The sequence below is a fragment of the Talpa occidentalis genome, unplaced genomic scaffold (assembly GCF_014898055.3).
Source record: "Talpa occidentalis isolate TD23 unplaced genomic scaffold, MPIMG_talOcc4v2.1 talOcc4.15, whole genome shotgun sequence".
Lineage (NCBI taxonomy): Eukaryota > Metazoa > Chordata > Mammalia > Eulipotyphla > Talpidae > Talpa > Talpa occidentalis.
The window spans coordinates 44,352,702-44,374,463 of NW_023601543.1; the positions used below are offsets into that span (position 1 = coordinate 44,352,702).

The following is a 21,762-nucleotide window of genomic DNA, read 5'->3' on the forward strand; positions in this document are numbered from 1 at the left end:
AAAAGGCTGGGAGAGAAGATCTTTATATGTCACATGTCTGACAGGAGTTTAAATTTCAAAATATATATATGAAGAACTCATAACACTCAACAACAAAGAAACAAACAACCCAATCAGAAAATGGACAAAAGGCCTTAATAGGCACATAACCAAAGATGACATACAGATGGCCAACAGGCACATGAAAAACTGCTCAACATCACTCATTGTAAGGGAAATGTAAAGCAAAACCACAATGAGATATCACTTCACATCTGTGAGAATGCCCTATTATCAAAAAACCTGAAACAAGTGTTGTTAAAGGTGTGTACAAAAATGGAACACTTACTCCACTATTCAGCACTGTTGCTGGGAACGTAATTTGGTGCATTTAAGGAAAATGGTATGAAGAGGCCTTAAAACACCTTTAGATATTTACACAAATAACATGACAATGTTAATATGAAAAGATTTATGCACCCCTATGTTCCTAACAGCATTATTCAAAATAACAAAGACATGTAATCAATCTAAATCAACTGATGACTAGATAAAGAAATTGTATATATACTCAATGGAATACCATTAAGCTATTAAAAAAGATGAACTCTTGCCTTTTGTGACAACACAGATGAGCTTGAATTGATTATGCTTAAGTGAAATACATCATTAAGTGAAAGACAATTACAGGCTAGATGGCTTCACTCATTTGTGGAATATAAATAACCAAAGAAAACAAACTGGCAAAATACAACAAAAATAACTTTTAAACTTTGGGTTTTGTGAAAATATGATGTTTATGAGAGGTGAAAGGAAGAGGCAAGTGGGGACAGTGTGGTGGTGCAGTGGTACTGGAACTGGTGGTGGGTGTATGAGCATGTGCATATGTCCAGGTGTGAAGATGTACCCCTGAAATTACATCATTATGCAAAAGAATGGTTAATCAATAAAATCTGATTACAAACAAAAATAATGGAAATGGATAGGCGTTATTGATTTGTAAGTTTTAAAGTAAGGTCTGACAAAGGGAAATTTTATGCTGTTAATTTTTTAACATACAGAAGCAATTTGAGAATATTATAAATAATTTAATATATAAGGAACTAAGCTCTATTTAAAGTGAAAGTATGACCTACTGGTAGTTACCAAGAGAATTAATAAAATATCTAACTTTTCCATTCAAAAAGCTGTAGGGTGGCAATATTTTATTATTTGTGTTTTGAAATGGACAGTAAGAAGGGAAGGAGAAAGAATCAGAGAGGAATAAATTGAGAGTACACACTGGGAAAATGACTGGTTTGAAACAAATGCATCACTCCTCCAGAAGTTGCTGTGAGTTTGAATATGGTTCAGTAGGCTAATTATTATTTAAATGCTTACATGAAATCATCAATGTAGTACAGAGAAAAGAAATTTACATGAAAAAAATTAATTTTTTCTCATGAACTTCAATTAAAAAGTTAGACATCTTTATATGGGGAAAAACATTACTAAGACTAAAATAAAAATTTAAATACGATGAGATTAAGATAGTCTTAAATCCATGACATAACTAGTAATAGCACGTTAGAATGTCATTTCAACCTTTTTAAGACAAAGCAGTTTTCCCTCTAAACCCCAACTCTGTAGGTTACTCCCACTGCCTTTCTTCAGAACAGAGGAAGCTTCCCATACACCTGTAGCTTGGGAAAACTCTAACACAAGCTTTATGCAGTTTTGGGTTTTGTAAAAAGAAAAAGTGGCCAGTTACACCTTTATATTTACTTAAATACTCAGTTTTAGTGTACTTATTTAAAATCATGGGGACCATATTAAGTGATAAAATGTTAAAGGATGGATAAATGACTTAATCTCCATTCTAGATTTTTCCTTATCACTAGAATGAGGACAGCACTGTCATAAGAATTAAACAAGCCATGTTATAGTACAAGACGCATAGTAAGTGTTCAAGACTCTTATAACTACACAATAAAATGGTTACTCACTCTTTTGTTGAGACAAATAACAGGCCACAGGCTGCAACCCAGCGTGCAACAGCAGCAAAGACAACCACACAGCAGCCATTTCACATTGACTGGGACAGCTTTTTTCAAACATGCATTCACACGGCCAATGCTGGTCTTAAATTCTTCTGGGGCCACCTACAACAAGGGCACAATCTTTAACATTTTTTGGGCAGCTTTAAACTATTTACCTCTATACCACCTAAAGAAAATGCTTGTCTTATTATAAATACTTCTTGGAAGTATGTAAAAGTATGTCTTGGAAGACAGTAGAAAGCAAAACAATATAATTTCATGTTTACAGAAGTTATTCTGATGTTTGAAAACCATCTCCCCAAATTACCAACAATAAAATTGGTGGTAAAAGATATCCTTCAAGCAATTTTTGTAACAAATATTATAATTATTAAGGCAGTATTATTTATAGTCTCTAGTCACTCTGACTAAAAGTTGAGCAAGACTAGAAACATAACAATAGAAATACTACCACAGTAAACAGAATTAAAATTAGATGTTGACTATATTCATGGATTCCTTTTAAAAAGGCAACTCTCAAACCTTTTCTCCCTGGCCAAATAAAAAAAAATTGTTAACAAAATTGATGACAATTTTAATTTTGGGGATTACAGTTTTGCTCTTCTATATGTGCACATGTTCTACTCACAATATAACAATTTTAAAATTTGCTGTTTCTGTAGGGACAAGTTATACTAACAATAGACAGTGAGGAGTGATCACATTAAAAAAAAAGTCTTGATGTTTAGCATAAAATAGACTCATGACTGTGGTAAATTTGAAAGTGGAAAAGGTCCTTAGATATATTAATTAAATACTTTTAGCTACTACCTCCATTCCTGAAAGTGGCTGATTGCGCCTCTCTGTAAACAATGACAGTCAGTTCAAAGGTTAAAAGCATGACAGGCGTAATTAGATTTACACCAAAAAATTTGCTTGAAAGTCATACAATTCAAAGGTATACTCAACTTGCTTTCAGTGGAATCACATTTCTGATCACAAAAGTGATTTCCTTTCATTTATAAAGCTGTCAAGACTAAAATCTATGGGGAGAAAATCCAGAATCTGGCCGCGTAAATAAAAATTATGAAATTGTTAGGAAAAATCAACTTATAAAACATAACATGTTTGGTATTAAAACCAGAGATTTATAGCACTTCCAAGTAAAAATTGTACTAGAAGAATCAATTTACTACATTTTATATTTTAACAGACACTCTTAGAATCAATACTATAAAATATATACTTATTAGCAGATGTTATAAAGATACATGACCACAGAAATCAGCACCATCATGATTAAAACATTAAGCAATTACATTAGCTTCATTAGAATTGTTCATGCCATCCAATAACACTAATTTGCTTAATCCATAAAATTTGCTTTTCTTCCCAACATGTTAATCAACAACCACTGTTAAAACTATAAGATTCAAAACTATGTTTACACAGGGAAAGTAATCTAATTTCATTCTCCATTTAGACTGCTGGCAATATAAATTAAAGACAATCACAGAGTAAGAAGAATTCTAATTAAATGCTGAAATATTGGGGGTAAAAATGAAAATGAATTCTGAGAACCATGCCTTATAACTAAAAATAGGAAACACTAATGAGGTAACTAAGCACATTAGACAACAAATCTAGTCATGGATTCTAGTTACGTATTAGCTATGAAAAATTCTAGGCAAATTCATTTAAATTTCCTGAATTTTTTTAGTTTGTCATCTATAAAATGAGAATAATAATCTTAGTTTTATGTACCTTATAGGGAATGAAAATACCTTAGAAAAAAACTTCCTGACTGGAATGCTTTCAAAAGGGAAGCCAATGAATTGTATCTCCAATTAGATTCGTAAAAAAAAAAAAAAAAAAAAAAAAAGTTAGAAATGTCTCTCTTTCATGGATTCTTACTTGGGGGCAAAGGGTATGATCAGGCAATGATTAATATGCCACAGCTTTGCTATATATTCTATTATAACTAAAAGGATAACTTGCTACATCCAGTTCTCCTATTCTTCAGAGAAGAATGTTCTTTAAAGACAAGGTAGCAAATTGGGCCTCCCCTGGTGGCCCAGTGGTTGCGAGCTGGGCTGCGAAGCTGCCCACAGCCTCTGCAGTGCCGGTTCGATCCCCGGCCACCGCGAAGGTCTCTCCTGCTGCCCACTGCTCCCCTCAGCAATGTACTTCAGTCCTTCTGCCTGTTCTGTTCTCTGCTCTGGCTCTGGTGAATTCTCTCACCCTCCAGCGCTGCTGACTGTACCCATTGCTTGTATACATAAATCTTAAAAAAAAAAAAAAAAAAGACTCCTTTAAAAAAAAAATAAAGACAAGGTAGCAAATTGCTATCTTAAGATTTACCTTTCTAACAGCAATATTCAACTTTTTTCCCTAGTGAATCATTAAGCAACCAAATAGAAGTTAAAGTAAGCAAATATACTTATATATTTAGCCCCAATCTGTAAAATTACTATCAATTCTCTTTAAATTGTGCATACAGAAACACTAATACATTTTTAAAGGTAACAGCAAATTTTTGATATGATCTCCTGTAAAGTATGAGATAATTAAACCTGTCCATTTACATATTTACGTGTTAATAATTAAAATTTAACTTTTTATTTACAAAGCAAAATTTTTATTGAAAAGTATGTAAGTGCAGATAATAAATAAAAGTAGAGTGAGATTAAAGCCTGAAATCAATCAGGTCCAAAAGGGAAAAAAATGTGTATGTAAGAGCCTGAGAAAAGAAAGCCCCACTTCTACCAGGGATGAATATTGCTTAGAAGTCTGAAGGAGACTAAAGCTAGAGAATAAAAAGAGGGAAACTAAAGCTTGTTTTTTTGTTTAAAACATGTGAATAAAATAAATTATGTGCCAAGGTATATAAATGTCTTTTATTATTTGCTTCTGGAAATAAATTAACAAAATAGTTCTAAAATGAGGCAATTTTCCTTCTCCCTGTCAATACTTTCTACTTTAAATATTATATAGTCTCAGTTTATACCAAGGGCAAATTAAAAACTAAAATATTGAAGTTACTAAAAATGAGAATTCAAATATTTTGAAGCCCAAACAAAAATATATTGAAAAGAAAAACTTTTACTAGGATTCCAAACAATAAAATGAAATCTGCATTTTGACTTTAAAAGGAAGCAGGATTGTGTTTGAAAGAAATCTCTATTTGAATAACAGTAAAAGTCATAAAACAGAGAATAAAGGCATAGGAAATGAGAATTGGCTTACTCTTGATTTTAAACATTGTGAAAGAAAAGTTTAGTTAACTATGTGAAATCAGAGTTAATAACATTTTACTCATTTACTTCCATATAATTAAGTATCTCTACTGATGAAGGTTAGAGGGAGGCCCTTTGCGTTCTAGCCATACAGCAGGTTGTAAAGAAACATTTAATGCCTTTTGACTTTCTTGGAAAGAAAAAAAAAACATCACAAAGGCAGGAGAAAGGGTCATAATATTTTATAACAGGAAGTAAGGAGCTCTGCAACAGAAGAAAATGTAAGCAAAACCCAGCAGGACTGACTTAGCTCCTTCAGTCATGGGGAACACAACCCTATCAATCACTTGCCAGACTGAATCACAATAATAAAGGTCGATTTTATGGCTTAGGATCCCCAACACTGCACACTAATTTCCCCATAATACCACTTAATTGTTTCAAGCTGAGGGACAGAAAGAAGCTTTGACGTCTTTTCCAAAGTTCTCTGGTTCTTTCATTTCCTGGTCACTAGAATGTGTGTGTATACACCTGCTCCATATGCTGGCAAGAGGACTTATCTTTAGGTCCTCTGAAATGGGAAAACAACATTTGCTGCACTTAATATAAAAGATTATCTTTTCATCTGCATTGAAAGCACTAACACATAAGAAGCCAAAAATTAGTATTGAGCCATAGTTTGTCAAAATGGCTTTGGCTTTTAGAATTTACTTGGTGTGATTTTTGCTTAGTTTATATATAAAAGCCATTTAGAATCCCATTCAAACCAGAAGACTGATTTATTTTTCTATTTTAGCTACTGTCTTAGTTTTTTTTAGATTTTTTTGCTTCTTTTTGCTTCTATCCTCCAATTATCACAGAAACACCTTGATAATATAAAATAACTTATACACATAAAACAATGTCTAGTAGACACTGTCCACCAAAGAAAAATGATCTCATTAAAGAGAAAATGAATAAAACTAATGCTATCACCCTATAACTTGAAAACATCAGACTTCTAGAATTCCCTTTAATGTTCTTCATCACCAAACGCTAAAGAAAAAGATCACATCATCATCTTATCTAACACAAGAGAAATTTTGCATACTTTAAATAATGTAAACTAGAATAAATATCCAATCATTTATGATACATGCTACAGAAAAAAAATGGCCACGGGGTCTCCCTGGTGGCGCAGGCAGTTGAGTGGCGCACCGTGAAGCTGTCCGCAGCTTCTGCAGCACGGGTTCAATCCCGGCTGGCCAGCAAGAATCCCACATGGCACGGCAGACCTCTTGTGCTGCGCCCGCTGCTCCCCTCAGCAGTGTATTTCATCAGTCTGCCTGTTCTGTTCCCTGCTCTGTCTCTGGTGAATCCTCTCACCCTCCCACGCATCTGGCCTGTTCCCTGGTTCTTGTATAAATAAATAAATCTTTAAAAAAGAAAACAAAAACTGCCACCTGAAAAGAATGGGCATCTTTAAGAACAACTCATGTTCAGATAATATGGGTGGATGCATATCAAAAGGAACTTAACATCCTTAAACTCCTCTAATGTAAAAAACAGTACTATCTTTTGGGTTGGTGGAGTTTTTAGTTTTAGAAGGCATGGAAAGAAAAGAAGAGGTATGAAGAGATATTCTGGAGATTCTTGGAGCACATAAAGCTGGTGAAATTTCAAAGAAGTGTAATTCATATGCCTCCAAACTCTGTTTCTGACATATTTTTTGATTATTCATATTCTAGGATTTCTTGGACTTGTAATTCAAATTTTTAACTAAACCCAAGAATAAAGCTGGATGTAACTGCCCAGACGTCACATACAGAATTATCAAGGGAAATATAAAGAACAAGTTTTCCACTGGAGATGTTTCAATTCCCATTCTCTTTAATTAATTTTCTGCTATTTCAATTGTGAATTATTCTGGTGATCAGGACAGGAAGGTAGAACATTAAGTGGCCACATGGTTTTAAATGTTAACTTAGCTGGGGACTATTTGCAACTACCTACTTACTGTATGGAATGACTTGACATTATGCCTCAGGAGAGCTAGAAAAGGTCAACAGTCAATATGACACATTATTGGTGGGACCAGAGAATACTGCTACTCAGAAAAAGAATGTAAAAGCAGCAAAAGCAATTCAAAATTGAAAGCTGGTGAGCAGGCCAAATTGGAAAAACAACAGGGTTGCAACTGGAATATACTGGTGAAGAATGGTCAACAGCAGCCATAAACACAGAGACAGTATATGTACCTACATACTAGGAGCTTTATATATGCTCTCATTCAATCTTTATAAGAAGCAAGGTATTATCATCGTCCTGTTTATTTTTCACATAAGAACTAAAGCTCAGCAAAGTGTTTTGCCCAAGGCCACAAAGTCAGTAAAGTGACAGAGGATTCTAATCCAGATTTGACTTCAAAAGCTAGTTTATACTGTCTCCTGCTAGCTCTCATTTCTCAGGGGGAAAAATGAAGCAGAAAAAGTATGAAATACCTTTCTGGGTTCAAGTAAATAGAATTTCTTATGATCTCTGTGATAATCCTTCAAAAAAAAAGCCTCCCCTTAATGAGGCTGGGGAGAAGTTTGGGACTAGGCCAAAAGTGAGGAGAGTAGCAGCTAGAAAATATATCATGACAAAAAGGAGTCAATATTAGTGGGAATAGTTTAGCCCATTCTCAAAGAGTTTAGAATGAACGGAAAATTATAAATAAATTAAGGTTTGAATAGGTAATATAGACACATATTTCAAAATTCAAAACATTGAAATTTAGAAAATGACTTCATCTTAACTGTTGCTTCCACCCCTCATTCCTCTTCTCGCAAAGGCAATCACTTTTATCTGTTTCATGTGTATCCCTCTAGAATTTCTTAATACAATTGTTAACATGCTTATTTCTCCCCTGTCTTACACATGCTATACACAGTGACTTGCACTTTGCTTTTCTTAATAACAATATGAGAAAATTAACACCAAAAAATCATAAAAGTCCTTCAGCAAATGGAATGCTTTTAAAATATCACCATAATCTATACTGACATATAGCATTATTCTAGTACTAAAATTAAACAATGAGATTAAATTACAGATTTCAAAATATAAAAAGTTCAAACATATAGCTATCAACCACTTGGGTATTATTCAGTATTTTGTAACATAATGACTTTTTCTTCTACATTTCCTCAAGTGACAAATATATGTAAATAACTTTTGGCTTAGTCAAAAGTTGGATCTGGACATTAACATTACTGTTGTAAAGAGGATTTTCCAAACATAGTTCTGAATATGATGAAGTCCTTTAATATTGAGCCTCAATGGTAGAAGACACTCTACAGTAGACAAAGCAGGGAATAGAAAGAAAATAATTTATTTCAGTGAGTCTAATTTTAGAAACTCAAGTTATCTAAAAGGCAGAAAAATGTCTAAGCAAAAATATGATTCTTTTAATGTATAACAAATCATACCACAGGGCATCTTAAAAATAACAGAAACAAAGTTAAATAATGATTACTCCAAAAACAATGGAAATTACTGACCTAAATGAAAAAATATAGCTACCTGTGCTGAGAAAAAAAGCAAAACTGGAAAAGCTGAAATAGATAAGTAAATAATGGCTGGCATTAATGGACAGTGAACAAAATAACTGGTTATAGGCTAGTAGCCACGGAGACAGCTTTCAGTCATGAAAGCTACATGGCCTCCAAGTATCCTGACCTCTTATAATTAGACTTCATTACCAGTGTGTCAAATCATTTGTCATAACATTGAATAAGCCATAAAACAATGCTTTTAGAATTGAAAGGTTCAAAGCAAACTCTCACTTACCTTCCCTGTTAGAACTGAGGGAAATTCAGTATCAAACTTGTTGCTCAAGCCAAACCTTAAAAACAAAGATAGAACAAAATATATTCTACCCAGCATATTTAACTCTTTCCCTCTTAAAAAAAAAGTTACAAAGTCATGCATTTTTCTTTAAGTGCTGTGATTTAAGAACAAGTCCTAAAAATAATTTTATGACATTTATAGAAAATAACTCTGATGATTAATGCAAACTAATAGTAAATGAAGCTTAAGGAGCAAATGTTAAAGTGGGATTCTAACTAGATCCGTGACATGGGATTAAAGGACAAGAAACACTGACATTAGAGCTAGAAATATCATGATTTTGGCCAAAATGTTTCTGTTAACGGGCCTCCCTGGTGGCGCAGCGGTTGAGCGCTGGGTTGCGAAGCTGCCCGCAGCCTCTGCAGCACCGGTTCGATCCCTGGCTGCTCCCCGGCCACCGGAGGAGGGTCCCACATGGCGTGCAGACCTCTCCTGCCACCCGCTGCTCCCCTCAGCAGTGTACTTTGGTCCTTCTGCCTGCTCTGCTCCCCGCTCTGGCTCTGGTGAATTCTCTCACCCTCCCGCGCTTCTGACTGTACCCAGTGCTTGTATGTATGTATGTATAAACAAACAAATAAATAAATCTTTAAAAAAAATACAACTCTCCTTCATATTTAGAAAAAAAAATGTTTCTGTTAATAGTTGACAGCTGATAACTGTTGAAACTGGCTGATGGGTAGTATGTGGGTGTGGATTATACAACTGTTTCTACTTTTGTGTATCTATGCAAAATTTCCTAATAAAAATCCATAAAGCCTTTGGAACTATAGTTGAGAATTTATGGTCAGTTACAATTCCAAATATTCAAAGGCTGATCCTTATGAATGACATATACATATATCTCACACACACACACTCGTGCGCGCGCGCACACATACACACACACTCTCCACCAATTTTGAAAAAAACAGATCCCAGCCTTGAGATCTCTGCCTCTCCTCAAGTGTGCTCCTTGAAATCTAAGAAGTACTAAGAAGTCAAACAGAATTTTATAAGCCTTTCATTCACCTACTAGTTGATTTCAGCAGGGTCACTTCCTGTATGTTAGATGATATCACATCATAGTGATGACAGTTTTATGTTAGTGTATTGTGGGTCATATGCAAAAAGGAAAAGACTAACATTTTTACTGAGAATTCTTATAAGGTATGGGGGTAAGCAGGAACAGTTACCAGGAACTATCTACTTACCATTGGCTAGACACTGTGCTAGATAAATATTTTACTTTTAAACTCTACTACCCCGTAAAAGAGGCACTGTTATCTCTGTTTTACAGTCATGGAACTTGACATCCAGAAATTTTTCCCCCCAAATTAACTGGATTACTTGACCAAAGTCATATGTCTAGTTAGGAGAACCAAAATTCACTTTCTGATCTCTTAGGTTCTTTCTGTCCTACACTAAGCTCTTTGAGAAAGAAACTATGGCTTATTTATTGTTATCTTCTTTAGCTGCATAATGTTATTTAGTAGGTGTTTCGAAGTTTGTTGAATAATAAGTTACTGTACTGTTGAATTCAACTGGTTTATGGCACTCTGGTCTTATGGTCACTTTAAAGATATGTTAAGAATCCAATGTCCTGTTAATTCAGGAATATCATATTAAATTGGGAGTATCATGTTAATTTAGGAATGTCCTGATATTTGGGAATATTATATTCTCCTTCTATCTTTTATGATAATAGCTTCTTTTCAAGGACATAAACTAGTTTTAAACACAAAGACTTATATGATGTATACTTAAAGTGTATCTTAAAACAAGAAATTCTCTATTTTGAAATAGTTGGGAAAATTAATTAGTAGTTATAAAAAGACCTTAGCTTTATTTAAAAAATACTTCATTACTTCTCTTCTTCAGATGTCAATATCACATGTAATGAGAACATTAATATCCTCATAGTAAATATTCCCTTTAAATCCATATACAAATATGGGAGTAGAGTCAAACTTAAAAAACAGATGGAACACAGCTGTAGGCATTTCTATGACAGCTTTCATGTGTTGACTGAGAAGCTGACACTCTTGTATTAAATATATATTTGCAGTTATGGGCTACTTCGGCACTCAATAATAACATGACAAATACTTAATTGAGCAAGAACATTTCACTTAAATCGTTTTGTTAGATCGTGACTTTATAGCTAGTCAAAAAGATGTGATTTAATTAATTATTCCACAGTAAATTCTTACTGTGTAAAATAAATATACAGGTTTCATTTTTAGGAAGTAGAAATGACTTTAAAGTAGAACTCTATTTCCATTATTGTCTAAATGCCTTTTAGATGCAATGCCAATGACTGATTCCTACTTCTATTAGCGACTGTTACCATTATAGCTTTTCCTAGTTCTCAACCTCTTCCATATATGAAATAAATAGAGGGTATAGACAGATGTATTCCTCAACATATATGGACTATTTCTATTATTTAAAAAATTCTTAGCTTTGCTATTCTCTCTCTGAATCTATCACCAGACAAATGAACTTTCCTTTCCACTGTTTGCATTTTATTTAATATCACCTCCTCAATCTTTTGAAATTTGACTGTTGGTGCTGTCACTTTAACGGAAAATAATCTATTCATTAAATCCATTCGGAAACACAACTTCATCTTGTCTTGTTTCTTGACAAATTCAATGTCCTCTTTTCAGAACTTTCCCTCTCGATTTTGTAGCCTGTGATTCTGTTGATGAATCCCTTCCTAACAGTCTCCCATTACTTCACTCTTCCCAACACACTTGCTTTTCCCCAAAATCTAGCTTTCAGTCATCTGCTTCTCTTTCTAAGGGAATAATAATAATTCATCAATGCTTATTTAGCATTGATAATCTTTATATCAAAGTCGCTTTATATCAATATCTGCATATTTTCCAATATGCTCTAGCTCCTCATCTCTAATTGTACACTGAAATTTCTCATTTGGATAACCTTGCTACAAAATAGTACTACTTCAAGTGAAATATGTCTAAAACTAAATGCTCTTTTATTGGAAAATGGTTCTCCCTTTTTAAATTTCTCATCTCTGTAAATGGTAAATGGTGGCATCATTTTTTTGCATCTTTCCTCTCTATTTTTTGCACCTTGCTTATATTCAGGTGTCCCTAAGTCCTCTTATTTGTTCCTTTGAAATCACTCTTATAGCTACTCCTTCCTTTCCATGTCACTGCCATGTTAGCCTTTGCCTTTGCTCATGTGGAACCGCTTGGTTTCTCTTCCTTATTTAAATCCTATGCAGCCTTCAAGGTTCAAATCAAGTTCCAACTTCTGCCATAATCCCTTAAATGTTCAAGCCTTCATGGATTTCCCGTTTCTCTGAATACTCAGTCACTTCTAATCTGTACTACCCAATTCAACAGCTAATAATTTAAGATTTGCTTTTCTACATCACTATCTTAAACATAATTTTCCTGTTAGCTTTGTAAAGCAAGGCCTGAACTTTCTTTTCTCTGTATTATTCATAATACTTAGTCCAGTGCCCAAGTTCTCGAGAAATACTTACTATATTGATGTTACTAACTTTCTTATCTAATATTAAAAGGAATTATCATTTCAAAAACATAAAAAATATATTGAAATGGCAAAGAAAGTGTCATTTTACGTCTTAAAAATACTCTGGCTTACATATATTTGGTTCAAAAGGCATAAAAGATAGGCAAAAATATGAGACATTCCCTCATAATTTTGGCTGAAAGGCAGTAGCAATTCTGCCCTTGTCTATAAGGGATTGCTTTCCTTAACTTCTTTCATTATAGACTCAGCACCAAAAAAGGACTATTAACTCAAATAACTTGTAGACACAACATTTTCTTAGTAGCTACTAGGAAAATCACTGATAAATGATTGACATTAGCCAAGATGTAGGATTCTTTGGTATTAGACAAATAGGCACTTGGGAATTGTTCACACTGTCATTTTACTGGCATCTATAAATATAAAGCCTAATATGTGTTTCAAACGGATCCAGCAGGTGGCTCTTAATAACTGTATTTTATTTGACAACAGTCTTCAGTGCCCCAGAGTTTAATTTATTGGAAAATTCTATGGAGTAAAGGAAAATAAAGCAAAGAAGTAAGGGTCAAGAATGGGTCCTCTTAGTTATTCTTCCCTCTTCTTTCCTCCCCTACACCTCTATTTTTTTATTTACTTATTTATTTATTTTTGTGGGACCCTCCCCGGCAGCCGGGGAACGAACCGGTGCTGCAGAGGCTGCGGGCAGCCTCGCAGCCCAGCACTCAAATGCTGCGCCACCAGGGGAGGCCCACTATTTTTATTTTTTTTAAAGACTTATTCATTTATGCATATAAGAACTGGGGTATAGGCCAGAGATTGGGGGGGTGAGAGGATTCACCAGAGATGGAGTGGGGAACAGAACAGGCAGATTGACAGAAATAGACTGCTGAGGGGGGCAGCGGGCGAGTCAGGAGAGGTCTGCTGTGTCATGTGGGTTACCTCCCTGGCTGGGGCTCGAACTCATGCTACAGTGGCTGCAGATTGCTTCATCGTGCTGCGTCTTAACCACAAGGAAGGCCCCCCTATACCTCGATTTTTAATCCTTTAGAAAATGACTATATATCAACCTTTGAAAATCTTGCATAACTCAAACTCCATGTGTTGGGGTTGTTTAAGAAAACAGACTAAATAGTAGTAAAATCATGCCAGACAGAAAATGATTTCACTAGGAAACTATATACTTATAGAAACACTGATTCTGAAGCATGTGCATGAACTTTATTTACTACACCACGGAAAAGGAAAGTCTACGCCATATAATTTAAAAGAGGTTTATTTTTAAAGAGGGAGAAAACTCAAATAGGATCATAAATGAAAGAGGAGAAATTAAAACAGACATAGCAGAAATGCAGGGCATAATTAGAGACTGCTAATTAGACATCTATATGCAAACAAGTTCAACCATCTATGAGATGGACAAATTTTTAGATTTATACAATCACCCAAAACCGAAGCAGAAGTAGGAAACTTAAAGAAACCAATTACAAGCAGCAAAACTGAAATAGAAATTGAAACCCCCCCCCCAAAAAAAATAGCCCAGGACCAGACAATTTCATAAACGAGTTCCACTAAAGGTTCAAAAATGAACTAACGCCTATCCAACAAAAACTCTTTCAAAAAATTGAGAAAGACGGCCTCCTTGGTGGTGCAAGGGGTTAAGCACCACACTATGAAGCAATCCGCAGCCTCTGCAGCATGAGTTCGATCCCTGGACGGCCGGGGAGCAACCCACATGGCGCAGCAGACCTCTCCTGACAGGCCCACTGCTCCCCTCAGCAGTGTATTTCATTTCAGTCAGTCTGCCTGTTCTGTTCCCCACTCTGCCTCTGGTGAATCCTCTCACCCCCCACATCTCTGGCCTGTATCCCAGCTCTCGCATGCACAAATAAATAAAATCTTAAAAAAAATTGAGAAAGAAGGAATACTACCCCATATATTTTACAAAGCCTAACATTACACTAGTACCAAAACCAAAGACAACACACAAAAAGAAAACTACAGACCAATCTCCCTAATGAACAGATGCTAAAAATCCTCAATAAAATCATAACAAACAGAATTCAACAATGCATCAAAAGGAGTATACAACATGACTAAGTGGGATTTATTCCACTTGGAATAAATAAACATCCAAAAATCAATTAACATAACTCACCACATCAAGAAAAATAAAAATAAAAATCTTATGATCATATCAATAGATGCTGAATGAGCATCTGATAAAGTTCAACATCCATTTATGATGAAGGTCCTTGAAAAACTCGAAATAAAAGGAATGTATCTTAAGACAATAGAGGCCACATATGACAAACCAACAACTAACATTCTCTATGTTGAAAAGCTGAAAGCCTTTCCATTAAGATATGGAACAAGACAAGGACATCCACTCTCAGCAATGCTTTTCAATGTAATACTGGAAGTCCTAGACAGAGCAATCAGGCAAGAGAAAGACATACAAGGAATCCAAATTGGGAAAGAAGTAAAACTATCACTATTTGCAGATGATGTGTTTATATACATAAATAAAGAACCCTAAAAAAATCCAAGGAAAAACTAATTAAAACAATAAACCAGTTTAGTAAAGTAGCAGGTTACAAAATCAATACACAAAAATCAGTAGCCTTCCTACATGTAGACAATCAGTCTGAAGAGGAAAAAATTAAGAAAACACATCCCATTTATAATTGTACCAAAAATATTTAATTACTTGTGAACAAACCTAACAAAGAAGATGAAAGATCTACACAAAGAAAATGATAAAACACTGTTTGAAAAAATAGAAGAAGACACAAGGAATGGAAAGACATTCCCTGCTCATGGATCAGAAGAGTTAACATTATCAAAATGGCTGTCCTATCAAAAACAACTTACAGATTCAATGAAATTCCAATAAAAATTTCAATAACATTCTTCAAAGAAATGGAACTAATATTGTTGAAATTCATATGGAATTTCAGCACAAAAACCCCACAAGCCAATGTTTTCCTGACAAAAAGGAGGAAAAATGGAGCATTACATGCTTGGACTTCAAGCTATACTACAAAGCCATAATAATAAAAAGAGCATGGTATTAGAACCAAAATATGACAGACAGACCAGTGGAATAGAACTGAAAGCCCACAAATAAAACCACACATATATGGTCAACTAATTGATGACAAAGGAGCAAAGAAAATATACTGGAACAAGGAAAGGCTCTTCAATAAATGGTGCTGGGAAAATTGGACTGCCACATGCAAAAGAATGGAATTAGACTACTATCTCACACAACACACAAAAACCAACTAAAAATGGAGAAAAGACTTGAATGTAAGAGCTGAAACGATAAAATATATAGGAGAAAACACAGGCGAAACATTCCATGACATAAACCTCAGAAACATCTTTGAAGACTCATCCCTAGAAGCAAGGAAAACAAAGAAGATAAACAGTTGGGACTACATCAAACTATAAAGCTTCTGTACAGCCAGAGACAATGACCAAACAAAGAGACATCCTACTGAATGGGAAAAAATAGTTGCACATCACACAAGTGATGAGGAACTGATATCAAAAATCTACAAAGGGCTTACACAACTCAACAAAAACAAAGCAAACAGCCCAGTCAAAAAAAATGGGCAAAAGAGCTAAAAAGACACTCCTCCAAAGAAGAAATGCAAATGGCCAACAGGCATATGAAAAAATGTTCAATATCCGGGAGATGTAAATAAAACCACAATGAGATATCACCTCACACTGGTGAGAATGGCCCATATTAAGAAAACTAGAAACAAATGCTGGTGAGGATGTGGTAAATAAGGAACCCTCTTACACTGCTGGTTGGAATGCAAACTGGTCCAGCCACTATGGAAAGCTGTATGGAGGTCCCTCAAAACACAAAAGAATGTATTTACCATATGACCCAGTGATTCCACTCCTAGGAATCTACCCAGAGAACACAGAAACACTAATTTGAAAGGGAAACTTGCATTCCTGTTTATTGCAGCACTATTTCCAATAGCTAAGATGTGGAAACAACCTAAGTACCCCAAAACAGATGAATGGATCAAGAAGATGTGGTATACATATATACAGTGGAATACTACTCAGGGATCCAAGATAAACTCATGCCATTTGTGGCAACATGGATGAAGCTGGCAGGGGTTACACTAAGTGAAATAAGTCAGACAGAAAAAGATAAATATTAGATGGTTTCACTTATATGTGAAATACAGAGAAATTGAAAAATGAGTCAGGAAAATGACAAAACTGGGAGCTGACCATAGATCTGAGACATACAGAGGTGGAAGGGGAGGAGTCAAAACAAGGCAGGGAAAAAACATAAGAGATGGGGGAGATGGATCATGGGTGCTATGATGGTGGGAGAACTACAGGGACTATACCTTAGGGGGAGAAATCAATTACTGTTAAAAATTAACAACAATGTAAGAAAATAAATTTTAAAATAAAGTCTTTTTTTAAAGTTAAATCTCTTTAATCTTTCACATGGAAATAATTATGTCTCACCACATCGCACAATGGCAGGCTACCAGATCTTCGGTATTCTCAAAGCCTAAAACCTTATGAAATATTTATTTTATACAAACACATTAACAATGCATCACTGTAATTCCTCAATGACAGTTATTCACAGAAAAGGCATTCTTTTTACTGATTTGAAAAATATCAGTGTTTGTGGTGTTCTTTAAGTTTTTGCAGAAATGCAATGCTGACAAATCTGGCCACCTTTTTCAATTCTATACATAAAATCTTCAGTTCTTTCATAATAATTTTCATGAGACAATTTTATAAATCTCTGAGAATTGGTAAAATATCTTGTCTACCAACTTCTATACAGGTGTACTATCAAGGTAAATACATATTTTAAGTACTATAAAGAGTATGGTATTGGCTATAAATAAGAAAAAAAATTCAGGGGATGCAACGTCTCTTCTATTTCAAAATATCGGATCCAAAATATTTACACTAAAAATATCAACAAAAGTGAAAGGTACTAATTGTATCACTCAGATGTACAGTGTTTCTGAAACAATACTTCCAAGCAACATTTCATTATGTGTTTCTATAACCTCAACTCTGTGGGAGTTAACTTAGCTATATATTTTTTAAATTTAGAAAAAGATCCCCAAATATCCATTTATGATCATCATCTCAGAACTGGAATTATAATTTGTGTGGTTAGGTCATTCTACTTCTTAAGACATTATAATTAATTGCACATTATAAGATTAATATGTTGTTAAATTAACTAGAAAGCCAGTATGTCAAGATGATGTAAGTAGACAGGGGTATTCTGACTCATAAGGGCTTGCTTAATAAAACTTTCAGAGTCAAGGTCATGCCATAGTCCCATCACTGGGCCCGGTGGTATTATTATATCCATGTATATATCTATGCTCGGCAATAAGTACGTTCCACAGTATGATTCAACTAATATTTCTTGAGGGCCTATAAAACAGGTTCACTGCAGTAGAAATATTGAGTGTTACTAAAGCAAACAGATAAGCATTCAACACAATTTTATAGTGTCTACTTCAGGGTAGCCACTGTACGAGGTACTGAGGATTCAGAGGGAATCAGAAATTGCTCTTGCCATTATAGCTTACAATTTAGTGGGGGCAGGGAAGACTTACAGGAGGTGGTAACATATGGAGAGCTAGGGTGAGGGTGGTGGGTACTGGAAATCTAGATGGAGGCCCCAGCTTGAGTAGAGGCAAAGAGATAAGAAACAGCATGCTCTGAACTGGAAAATACAAGCAGTAAGGGAAAATGTCAGATTAGACTTGACAGACAGGCAGGCTCCAGCTCTACGTGCCATTTACAGAGCTTAGACTCTACCCTGCAGATGAAGGGAAAACTACAGAACAGTCTTAATCAGGAGAGTGGTGTCTCTACCTAGCAAAAAGGTGGGAATAAATGTGATGGTGATAAGGATGAAGGAAAGAGAATGTTATGTAGTTATGTAGTTAAGTAATAGGTGGTAAATGGAGCCTGAATGAAGGCAGTGGTGCTATGGAGGAAAAGAAGAAATTTTTAGTTGTTAATACTTGCTGAGTGCTTGCGTAGCTGTGAGAAGTATGAGTGGAAAAAAGTAATCAAGAATGAATAATGGGGTAGGTGGAGGTACACTTAACTGAGATGAGAAACAGAAATTGAAGGGCTCCTTTGAGGGTTGGGGTTGGGGTGAGGGTGTGAGGGAGTGTGGGGGATGAGTTTTTTTTTTAAAGATTTATTTATTTATGCATACAAGAACTAGGGTACAGGCCAGAAGTTTGGGGAGGGGGGTGAGAGGATTCACCAGAGACAGAGTGGGGAACAGAAGAGGCAGACTGATTGAAGTACACTGCTGAGAGGAGCAGCGGGTGAGTCAGGAGAGGTCTGCTGCGCCATGTGGGTTGCTCCCTGGCTGGGGATCGAACTCATGCTGCAGAGGCTGCAGATAGCTTCCTAGGTTGCGTCTTTACCCCTTGCGCCACCAGGGAGACCCGATGAGTTATTTTGAATATGTTGAATTTAAGATGATGGTAGGATGTTAGGTGAAGAAGCCCAGAAAAAGATTCTGAGCACAGTTTGGAATAGAGAAACATATTTGGGAGTCATCAGATAATTGAAAACATAAGAGTCAAGGTGAGATCATCTAGGAAGAGAGGGAAATGAAGAAGAGTAGTAAACTGAAAACAAAACCCTGGATATCACTGGTCTTTGAGGGATAAGAGAGGAAGAGAAGCCCAAGAATGACATAGTTAAGGAATAGCCAGCAAAAAAAAAAAAAAAAAAAAAAAGGAGAACCAGGGAAGTGAAGTGGCCAAGGAATTCTTACATTTACTTGGCTGGCAAAGTGTTTTTGTTTTGTTTTTTAAATCAGAATTTGAATAGCTTTGGCATGTACCTTCTATTTCAACTAAGGCCCCATTATTATTCATGCAGCACCATTTTTTTGGGGCCTGTCTCAATTCTGAAGGCCTGCATATTCTGAAGGCCTGCATATTCATGACCCCTGAAGTGGAATGTGCAAAGAAAGAAGAGTCATTATAAATGTCATATGCAGCAAGAGGGCCAGAAAGACAAGGAATGAAAGGTGTCCACTAACTTAGCAAGAGGATGACCTTAAATGAGGCTAGTTCCTCTGTGGCCATGGTGACAGAATCCAGGTTACAGAGGAGTGAAGAGGGAATAGATATGGTGAATGCAGCTACTCTTAAGAAATTTGGAGAAGGGAGGAAGAGAAGCTAAAGGGGAATGTAGCTCTAGGAAGGACTTTTGTTTTATCCTGTTCTACAGAATTAAGAGACTCTGAAAGTGTTTACAGGCTGAGCCTGTAGAAAGGCAGAGGGAGGCAATATTAGAGAAATGTGGCTGCCTGATGAGGCAAGTTCTAGGAGGTGGTTGGAAGAGAAGTGTGTGGAAGATATAAGTGGAGGAGTGAGCTTTGGACAAGTGGAGTGACTCACTGACCTTTGAAGTTGGAGGAAGAAAGCAAGAATTCAGTCCTAATTTAGCCTCAATGCAGTCTTTTCAGCAGGAAAGTGACATGATTAAACTGTGTTTTAAGAAATTAGTTTGGCACAAACACGCAAGATGGATGTGACTGTGGACAAGTGGCAGACCTTGGCAACAATTCAACAGGAGGTGACGGCAACCCAAAGTACAGCGGTATCTACAGTAGAAATGGAGAAAATGAAAATCTAATAGACATTTCAAATGATATGATGACATAATTCTGGACAGAAGGACATAGGTCAATTCAAGGAGAAGGAAAAGTTAAAATGACTCAAAGATTTGAAACAATGCCCTGGAAGATTAGAATGATGGTATCAGGGTCAGAAATGGGGCAACTGGAATGTACATTTCCATACAGGGAGCCAATTTGGGGAGGGAAAATATTGCGTTTAAGGTATATACTGTTTGAGCTGATGGTTCTCTAATTTTAAACTTTGAAAAGAAACAAAGTCCTCCACAAAATAGAAGTGCATAGACAATGGGGAAAAATAAGGGTTGGGAGAGAAAAAGAAATATTTTTAGATACAGGAACTCTAATACTCCCATGCCAGAAAATGATTAAATAGAAGCTGACATTGATGCTATAGGATTTAGGGTTTTAGAATTAGATTAACCATTTCCTAAGATTCTTACTTTACCTGAGATAAGAAAGGTTTTACTACCATTGAAAGACCAGTTTCTCAAATCCAGTAACTTCCTTTAAACATTTAATCTTTTTTCAAAATCTTAGACATTTAACATCAAATGTACTTTCTAGGTGAGAGCATATGTACAATACAAATAAATAATTTTCTAATTCTGTTTCCTTGCTTCTTTTCTGTTTTCTGAATTTTAGAAAATAATGTAGAGGAGGAGTGTTGGAGTCTGAAATTATGCACTGGAATGAAAAACCTTTTTTTTTTTTGTTCAGGCATAGGAAATAATCTGCACGAAAATAACCTTTGGTGCTAGAATAATAATTAGTTTGAATAATAAATTGTCTCCCTAGTGATAAAAGGAATGGAAGTAAAACAGCGCAGTAAGCTGGCATCTTAACATTGTAGGCTATCTGCAAAATTCTTGCACCAAGAAAAATTGTGTTAAAATTGCCTAATAAAAAGCAGGTCTAAAACTCTCCCAAAACTCTCCCACAATTTCAAAACCTTCCTTAGTACATTCATGCAAAGATCACACACAAAAATATTACAATCAATATACTCAACATGTCAAAATTAAAAGCTAATATGAAGGGGAAGGGGGTACATATTTCAGTAACTGATTTCAGATAAAATGCACTCAATTGAAAGTCAAAGGGGCTAGGAGAGCCATTATCAAAATTAGAGGCAGCATGACTTAATAGCAAATAGTCCTGTTTTGAAAATGCAGTAAAAACACCATAGTTAAGAGGATGAACATGACACAATACCGAAACTTCCGAGCATTTAGTCTGAGCACATAAAAAGAGAAAACACTCCATAAAGCTCAGTGAATACTAAAATTTTCTTTTGCTTTGCAACTACTGAGGTCCTTCCACCCTCTATTTTCTCAAATAGGATCAAGATTACAATTTTTAAGAAAAGTCACTCTGGGTAAATTTTCAAGAAATCATCCTCAGCTCCTGAGGGACTAATTTCCACATATATTTAACGTTTGCATATTTAATGTCTGGGCAT

At 35.3% G+C, this 21,762-nt stretch overlaps 1 protein-coding gene across 2 annotated transcripts in view; it reads right to left on the bottom strand.

Annotated features, from left to right (window-relative positions):
• Positions 1 to 21,762, bottom strand: part of CHIC1 (cysteine rich hydrophobic domain 1) — a 60,106-nt gene that overhangs the window by 36,963 nt on the left and 1,381 nt on the right. For both annotated transcript variants that reach the window (XM_037512248.2, XM_037512249.2), the window contains exons 2-3: positions 9,044 to 9,098; positions 1,965 to 2,120 (exon numbers count right to left, since the gene is read on the bottom strand). In XM_037512248.2, the coding sequence (XP_037368145.1) occupies positions 1,965 to 2,120; positions 9,044 to 9,098 (211 nt within the window). The remainder of the gene's footprint in view (positions 1 to 1,964; positions 2,121 to 9,043; positions 9,099 to 21,762) is intronic.